The following is a 9,350-nucleotide window of genomic DNA, read 5'->3' on the forward strand; positions in this document are numbered from 1 at the left end:
CCCGGTAAGAGAGGCTACTAAGATAAACAACTAGATAGTCAGATCCCACACATAGCACTACACATTACACGTACGCATAACATGCAAGTATGTGCTGTACAACATGGCATCACAGCATAACTCAACAATTATATAGATAAAGGCTCAGAAGAGCCGTCATAGCATTTATTGCAAACAGGGGTCACAAGACCCGTCATACAGAGCATACAAGCAACAAGCGGAAGCATTACATGTCTGGGTACAGACATCTACAAATGAAAAAGGCTGAAGAGCCTGACTATCTACAACATCCGATCAAGATCGTAGCTGAGGTACTAGCTACTAGTCGAAGTCCATGAGAACCCTAGTAAGACCGAAGTCTCCGCTGCAAAAACATAAATAAAGCAACATGAGTACAAAGGTACTCAGCAAGACTTACATCAGATCCTATCATACATGCATCTGTATCAAGAGGTAATGTGGGGTTTAGTTGCAGCAAGCCAGCTTTGACTCTGTGGCTATCCTGTTCTACGACTACCAGAAACTCTGGAGGTGAAACAACGTACACGAGTCCACTAATCACCACACAATACACTACTATGGATTCATCCCCGTCTCCCTACGAGAAGGCCATCCATAGCACTCACACTTGTCTTGAGCATTTTATAGTATCCACTTCAAGTTGTCTATGTACCATGTAAGCATCCAAGAAGTCCATAACCGCGGACCCGGCTATTCGAATAGATCATGTTAACCCTGCAGGGGTGTACTTCTTCACACACGCTCTCGCCACTTACCGCCATGTACACGTCATGTATCTCGGCAACCTTCAAGCGGAAGCCTGGCGAGGGTGTCGGCCACGACCTGACTAACCACACAAGACTCTAATCCAGGTTTATCGCCTATTCGGGTTCCATCCGCAAGGAGATCCGGCCGGGGTTTCACTCACGGCCCCAAACGATGTGTGCAGGGTTCCCAAGCCCACCTCGCCGGATGGATCTACGCTTGGTACACCGTGCCACTGGTGCCTAGTCTGTCCCAAGCCCACCTGGCCGGGTGCCACTTGGTAGACTACTAACACTACCTACAAACACCAGAAACTAGTTGCGACTCCTGGACAGAGATCAAGTTGGTTAATAAGTCGAGAGGGCTTGGAGCGCCCGGAGCCCAATGTGTGGTAGTATCGAGTCATTGGACAACATACATAGAACTCAGTGCTTAAGGACGGTTCCAGTGAGACAACCCACCATGTACTCCTACATGGCCTCTCACCGCTACCTTTACCAAATCGTGTTCACACACTTCATTCTCAGCATCAGAACATATCGTAACACTCCAATTCATTCCCAATGAATCAGACCTGACACAACTCTAAGCAATAGCAGGCATAGCATGGTAGGAACACATCAGTGGCTTCAATCAACTCCTACACATGCTAGTGGGTTTCAACTATTTACTGTGGCAATGACAGGTCATGCAGAGGAATGGGTTCAACTACCGCAGCACAAAGTAGCAGATGAATCGTTGTTGTCCTAATGCAATAACTGAGAGCAGGAGCGAGAGAGTAGGGTTTTATCGAAATGAACAAGGGGGTTTGCTTGCCTGGTAAATCAACAAGGGAGGCACTGCTTCACAGACAGGTACTCTGGAACGTCTCCGGAGCAGGACCTATCGAGAAGGAACGGTGCCGGCAATCAATACACAATCATATGCAACAATATGATGCATGAACATGGCATGTAGATGTGATGCTGTTGAGCTAATGCAACTAGTAAACATTTGGTTTGAAGTCCATTTGAACCAAAGGTTCAAATGCATTTCTAAATTAAGTCTCTTATATATGCCATAATGTGTTTTCCCATATTCAGCATGTATAAGTTGGTTTGTCATGCATGAAACTAGTACAGATGGAAAGATTGCATTTTTCTGATAATTTTTCATATATAAATTATTTAAATCTGAGCTACGGTTGAATTGTTATGAATTTTTGAAGTTTAAATCATTTTCTGGATTTTCTGAATTATTTTAATTCCAGAAAATAATAATTGCGTCAGCATGACGTCATCACTACATCAGCGGGTCAACGCGGCTGTCCAGGTCAAATCTGACGTGTGGGACCCACACGTCAGTGACAGGAGGTTAACCCCGAGTCAAACCTGGGCTGGTTAGCTTTGACTAAGCCCTGGGGCCCACTTGTCAGCGTCAGCGGGTGGGGAATTAGTGACTAATTAACAAGCCACGTCAGCCCGCCGGAGTTCTGGCCGGCGGCGACCAATAGCGCGGCGGCGACTCGCCGGACTTGCGTTACAGACGGCGTTTGATCGCGCGAAGACCACCGGGGCGTAGCCCGTCGTCGTCCGCAACCAGGGGAGCTGGTTGGGGGGCTGCGGGGGCGCCGGAGCTCGCCGGAGCAAGCTTGCGGCGGCGGCCGGAGCTCGGCTGTGTTCGGGGACGCGGCTGCAGCGTGCAACCGCGCGAACTAGAGCGCTAGCGGGGCACTACGAGGTGCGGCGAGAGTGCTAGGTGCACTGGCGTGGCCAAAAGGTCGCCGGAGCAACGCCGGCGACAAGCTCGAGCGGAGGCGAGCTTCGGCCATGGCGGAGCTAAGGCCTAGACGGCGCAAACGGACACGGGGAGGAGGGGGTTCGGTGCGGGGGCTCACCGCGGAACCAGCGAGCGCGAGGGCGAGGTCGGGGATGCCCGGTAGCTCCCGAATCGCCGGCGAGGATCCACGGCGGCCGGAGTCGAATTTGGCGACGGCGACGGCTCCACGGGGCACTCCGGCTTGCGTGGCTCGGCGAGGAGGTAGCTGGCGACGAGGCGGAGCTCCTGGGGACGACGGGGAGGCGAGGGAGAGGCGGTGGCTACGGTGATGCCCGTCGGCGGCGGCGGTGGTTCTCGGGTGAGAGGGAGAGAGAGCAGGGGGAGAAGAGGAGGGCGAGGGAGAGTGAGAGCGGTGCGGGGCAGCTGCGTGGCTTCGTCCGGGGCATCGAGGGAGTCCGGGGAAGCAGGAGGTGGCCAGCAGGGGGGGAGGTGGCGCGCGCGCGTGCCGGCGAGCGTCGGGCACACGCCCTCGTCCTTCTGTCCGAGGAGGGGGACGACAGAAGGCAGCGGGGAGGTGGGCTGGCCGCCAGCTGGAGATGGGCCAGGTAAGTGGCCCAGGTAAGTCTCTCTCCCCTTTTCTGTTTTCTTTTCTAATTTTCTGACATTTGTTTGATTTAATAAATATATTAAATCATTTAATTTTATTATGCCAATTTTTGTAGGGGCTAATGGTATTATTCCAGAGCTCTTTTATAATTGGCATAATTTTTGGACCATATTTCATATATATAGAAATATCTTTCCAATGCAAATATTTATCGAATTAATCCAAATGGCCAAAGTAAATGTCCATGAGCTCCTAAAAATATTGTTTTGATTTTTATCTCTGTCCAATATTTTTAGAGGGCATCATGAGCATTTTCTTGGACCCTTTTGGAGAAATTTTTATTTGGGTCATTTTCAAAAATGATTCTGAGGGTTCCACCAATCCTCATTTCAAATTTAAGTGAAATTTAAATATGATGCACAAATAGCTAGCTAGTCTAAGTCATACCAGACTAGGGATGTGACAGAAACTATGATGCAATATCGTAGTGAAGCATGGAATCGTATGTTTATTGGTACAAAGCCGCACTACTAATTTTACCTAATCTGTTTATTGAAGCAGTTGGTTCTGACTTGTGTGGCTTCAGACGTTGTAATGTGTGGGTTCAGACTTAGTGTTGCGTGGCCTTGGTTCAGTTGGGTTCAGAAACAACAGTCAAATAGAGAACCTTGGTTCAGTTGGGTTCAAGGATCCTTCTAGAAACGTATTTTTGAAATTCAAAACAGAACCTAAAAACGTTTTTTTGTTTTTTTTAAAAAGTGATGAAATATTGGAAAACATGAACAAAATTAAAAGATATTTTGATTCCTGAAAAAAAAAATTGAAAACGCGAACAATTTTTGAAAAGATGAACAAAAGAATTCAAAGTAATTGTAAACAAATTTTGATTCCTGAACAATTTAATTTTCGACTATGAATTTTTTTTAAAAGTGAATTTATTGTATCGTGAACAACATTCCAAAGAAATTATGAACAAAGTTTGATTCCCGGCATTTTTTTAATATACGGCGAACAATTTTTATGGACAGTGAATTTTTTTAATGCATGGTAAACATTTCCGGAACATTGCTGGGTACCAATTTTTTTAGCCTTAAAAGACCCATTTCTTCTGGCTCACCCGGTTGGTCATCAGGTCCGTTATCATACAACAAAGTTGACCATACATAAATGTTGATTCCGCATCCACACACCGAGTTAGGCCATTGCTCGCATGTTAGTAGGGATGATGACCTAGCTATTGTAGGTCGAGGACGATCCGGAGCAACAAGTAGATGTGGAGGTGGAGGCTCGAGAGCGGGATCAAATATGGAGGAGATGCAAGTGCGGGCGGTGGAGGTGAAGGTGGGAGGGTCTGGGACATTTGGATGGCCCTCGAGAGGAGGAGGAGGAAGAAGAATGGGAGAGGGGAGAAAGGTAATGAGGATGTTTTACCCCCATTATTCTAACATACATCGTTTGATCTTACCACCATCACTGCCTCCTCCTATCTGTCCACATGTCTACTTTTTCTTGTGATCCGTTGCTGAATACTCTGTCATGCCATCATGTTGGGAGGCAAATGGGCATGTAAGGATTTGTTTCTCCCGGTGCAACGCACGGGCATTTTACTAGTATATTTAAACTCCCAAGATCATAATAAATTCATATGAACTTGGGAAATTATATATAACTAGGACACATGCCGGTGTGCTGCAAAGGGAGAGTCTGTAAAAAGGAACATGTAGAAATTAGAAAATCAACATAGAGCAAACTCTACACATTCAGGACAACATCTTCCACTCTGAATTGGCATCGGAGAGTGGAGGGACGGCGGTGGCGGAGGGGCGGGGGCGCGACAGCGGCGGAGGGATGAGGGTGTGGCGGCGGGGGAGGGATGGGGGTGCGGCGGCGGTTGAAACCCTCGGGCAATTGTTGCTTTATTATTAGGTAAAGATATATCATATTGTTCACAAATAACCGAATCTTGATAATAAATTCCTTTTCCCCTAAAAAATGAATCTTGATAATAAATCCATTTCCCCCTAAAAAAGATAATGAACGTCATTAATCCCATGACTCGTTCTCTTTCCCAACCGCACGAGAGGCAAACGAGGAAGAGAAACCGTTGCCCCCTCTGACGATGACATGTACCTAGGGTAAGGTCTTATTCAATACTCCAAAGAAACAAAGCTCCCGAAGCACAGAGACGTAGGGTTGCCCTCTCCTACGTACCCCCTACCTCTATTGTCAGATCTGTTCCCATGACACCCTCCCTCCATCGGCGAAGCTGCTGGTCCCTACCTCCATCTGTCGCTCCGGCGGTGGCTACAGGTGGGGACCTCGGCGCCATGTTATTTCACCGTCAACTTGTTCGCTCCAGCCAACACAAATGCTCCATTGTCATTGCAAACCCTAGATTTGAAGTAACCCCGATGAAAAAATGTGTGTGGAAACCAGCAAGCTCCGACAACCCCGTGTCAAGACACCGCGCCCGAGGAAGCGAGATCGGGCGCCCCTGCATGATGTTATGTGAAGGTTTTCTTTTTTTTTGATTTTTTAATTTGTTAGTCGGTTTCAAAATGCAGTCAAAAATGTCGGCGTAACTGTTCATACCTAGGGATTGAATATTGTGAAACTCTTGATGAAATAGATATTTGTGTACCTAATTTTTTTAAATAACAAGTAAACTATAAGGGAGTTGTAGTTCAAATTTTCATAAAAATGACTTAATTATTTTTTTCTCCCGCCACACATAAAAATAACAAGTAAACTATAAGGGATTTTCACCTCGCGCCACACCTAAAATTTTTCCCGCTGCTGCAAAAAAATTTCCCGCTCCACATATGAGGGCATTTTTGTCACCACAGAACACCACTACACGCCCGCACCGCATGATACGAGGGTATTTTCGTCAAAGTAATTTAGCCGCACCGCACTATACCGCCGCTCCCGTCCCCCAAATCCCCTCGAACCCTAGCCGCCCCTCTGCCCTCCCCACGAACCTTAGCCGCCCCTCGAGCGCGAGCCGCAGCCGATCCAGCCACCGGCGGGGCGGCGCGAGCAGCGGCCGGTCCAGCCACCGCCAGCGCGGCGCGAGCAGCGGCCGGTCCTACCACCGGCGGGGCGGCGCAACCTTGACCTCTCCAGGTACAGGGCCTCCCCACCGGCGGTGCTCCTGTGCTTCCCCGCTCCGGCTCGCCCAACCCAGCAGCACACTCCACCACCACATCTCTCTCTCTCTCTCTCTCTCTCTCTCTCTCTCTCTGCACCACCACACTCCACCGTTTCTCACTGTATTTCTTATGTCGTGGTGAAGGTTGCAGAGGTGGAAGGAAGCAGAGGACCGTTCGACCATACTCCACCGCTGCTCACCGTTCGACCATACTCTCAGGACAAGCTGCTCACGGAGGTGCCCAAGTACAAGCAGACCATCTTCTCCGTCCTCCCCTAGGTAACTTCATCTTCATCCCACATCCAAGTAGGTGTTTCGTTTGAACTAAATCCGATTCAGTTTCCGGACAACTAGGTCTGTTTTTATCTGGCGTTGCGGGAGTCTAGATAGCTCTGCAATAGTAGACTCATGACGTGACCACGCAACTCTAGTTCTGCCAGTCCCCATTGAAAATTCTGAATCTTCATCAGTTCTGCACTGGCTGTTAATTTAAATATTTAATCCTATTGCTACACTTAATTTCTGCAAATTTAATGAACTGGACAACTGAATGCAAATGTATTTTATTTGCACTTGCTCTCAACTGAATATTGTACGAAGACATGATACATAAGCAATCTTTATCAATAGCTAAAAATGTGTAGGCTACAGCTTGTGTGTGATAGTGTGACTGATGTGATGACAAGTAGTGAAGTGCTTGTGTCTAGATACTATTATATGTGCAACTGTTTATCTACCTTTCAAAGCACCAGCCCACTTTATATTTTTAATAACTTGTAACTGCTATGCTGCTCCCTAGGCCATTAACTCGTCCAGCAAGCAAGGCAAGTAAACCAGGCAACAACCAAGCTGACTAGCACAGTTCCAGTTCCCGTGAGATCTACTATGACAAAGATGACAAGGAGCCAGAAACTTGCAGGTATACGACTTGTTTGTTTAGTGTGCTGTTTGGTTTTCTATGGACGTGAATTGTGCTTTGTATAGTTTCGTGCCTAGCTAATGTTTGTAACCTATTAATCGAAATTTACGTCTTCTAGGATTGCTAATAGTTCGCTCCTGATATGTACTCTGTATAAAAAATAAAATAGTTCGCTCCTGATTTGTATTTGTATTCTAGGATTGCTAAGAAACTCGCAGCTCAGTTGTTTGTGTTGTCTTGCTTCTCCTATGCATTTCAACCATTAAGTCTTACAATTATATTTTTTGTTCATGTAAAGAAGCGCCAACTACTGAATATGAGAAGAGGTTTTCTACTACTATGGCTGCATACACTTTTGAACTGCAACTTGGATTGCAATCTGTAGGAGCCTTTATGGTTGCTCCATTAATTCTCATGTTTCTTTTTCCATGGTAGGAAACCTGTCAGTCGAACAAGGAGAACCGTTCCAAAGTTAAGTTCCATCGGAAAACTGGTTCTCGGCACTACATTTCCCATGTGCATGCTTTGGTAAGGATCTCTCATGTTATCATTTGCTACTACAGTGATTCTTTCAATTGTTTCTTATTGTTCCATTGTGTCGTGAACAATTTCAGAAAGAGGCTCGTAAGGGTGAAGAGTTGACTATGTTTGATCTATTCAAGGAGTGCCACAATGGCAAGAAGACTGGTTTCTCTAAGCCAGTTAAGAAGGCGATAGTATGTTTCTAGTATTCTTTTTCGTGTTGATGAGGCTTGTTTACCTCATCCTTGTTACACTTGATTACATTATATGACTTCTGCTTGACAGATTTGATAGAGATGGTCTTTTCAAAGTAGTACCGTATATGATTCATGTTTTGTTATAGTTTGTTTGTACCAGTCCTCTATTTCATTGCATTGCATATTCATTTTGGTACTGGAAATGCAACCATATTCAGGCAATTTTAGTTGTTGTTGCAGTCCAGCAGGTATTGCTTGTCGTTGGACACTGTTAATTAAGAGAGAGCAGTGTATGCTCTTTGATTATTTGTCTAGTGATTGCCTGAAGCATCTATCTTCCCATCTTTCGCAGTGGAGAAACTGTCATTTCATATACGATCTGGATGAAATGTTTAGGACTTGTGGAAGTGGATTTCTCTGATACTGTATACTGTACTAAAGAAACAACATATGCGCTCCTGAAACATACTACATTCTTCTCTGCTCCATGTTCCCATTTAAGCTAAACAGAGATGCACATAGTTGCCTAATTTAAATTTCAACAATGGTTTGTTGTGTATGCTTACCTGTTTAATAAACCTGGTGCCATGCTTCTTTCATGTAGCTGATAGTAACTTGCAAAAAAAGTGATTCCCAAGGATGATTAATTCTGCTTGCCTGCTTCAAAGTTTTCAAATAACTAGTTAATTAGTAGCATGGAGACTGGATTATTATTTAGTCAACATTCTTGAGTAGTTTGCTTATAAAGTTTCCTAGTTATTCAGAACCAACTGCAATGACATGTGTGTGCATCTTTCTTTAAATGTCAGGCTGACATGGAAAAAGCTATGGAACAAGGGGTACCAGAAGGTGGAGAACCAAAGAATGTTGCTGCTGTTGTTGCTGACATTCTCACTAAAGAATGTCCCTCCAGCACATTCCTTCAAAATGTTGGCCTTGAGTCGAGCTCTAAGAAGAAGTTCAACAGATCTGCAGCTGCTTTGGATGCTCGTGTACAAGAACTAGAGTACATGCTTGAGAAGGAGAGGCGAGTCGCTGAGTTGATGCGAGAGGGGCTTGTTGAGGTCAAGAAGAAATCAGAGGAGACCGAAGCTGCACGCGCCGCAGAGTACCAGTTGTTACTGCAAAGAGTTGAGGCCACCGATGCTAGATTTGCGCGTCTCATGGATCTGTTCGAAGGTAAAATTGTTTAGTATGGCGTGGTTGATGTTGACTTTGGGACTTTTGATGTTGAGTTGTTTCGACCTGGGGTTGATGAGTTTCTTTGACTGGACATGTGAACCACAATATGGACCAGAGATTGACTATGGTTTGATGAGGTTGTGTTTTGGTTGGTGCATCTTAATCTTATGAACATGGTGTACTGATACTAAGCTACTGGCTATGTTATCTTGGTTGGTGCATCTTATGAACTTGTGGTGTAATGATACT

General features: G+C 45.7%; 1 protein-coding gene across 1 annotated transcript; it reads left to right on the forward strand.

Annotated features, from left to right (window-relative positions):
- Positions 1-7,763: 7,763 nt before the first annotated feature.
- LOC123075997 (uncharacterized) lies at positions 7,764-9,112 on the forward strand. The gene is made up of 2 exons (XM_044498474.1): positions 7,764-7,916; positions 8,729-9,112. Exons 1-2 carry the CDS (start codon positions 7,845-7,847, stop codon positions 9,110-9,112), a joined length of 456 nt encoding a protein of 151 aa, XP_044354409.1. The 5' UTR covers positions 7,764-7,844.
- Positions 9,113-9,350: the final 238 nt, after the last annotated feature.

The sequence above is a fragment of the Triticum aestivum genome, chromosome 1B (genome assembly GCF_018294505.1).
Source record: "Triticum aestivum cultivar Chinese Spring chromosome 1B, IWGSC CS RefSeq v2.1, whole genome shotgun sequence".
NCBI classification, from domain to species: domain Eukaryota; kingdom Viridiplantae; phylum Streptophyta; class Magnoliopsida; order Poales; family Poaceae; genus Triticum; species Triticum aestivum.

Bases quoted from the DNA above. Each gene is read 5' to 3' on its own strand.
- LOC123075997 (XM_044498474.1), top strand. From the start codon at position 7,845: ATGTTTGATCTATTCAAGGAGTGCCACAATGGCAAGAAGACTGGTTTC. The intron at 7,917-8,728 runs GTATGTTTCTAG...TTTAAATGTCAG, and splicing joins AGCCAGTTAAGAAGGCGATA to GCTGACATGGAAAAAGCTAT.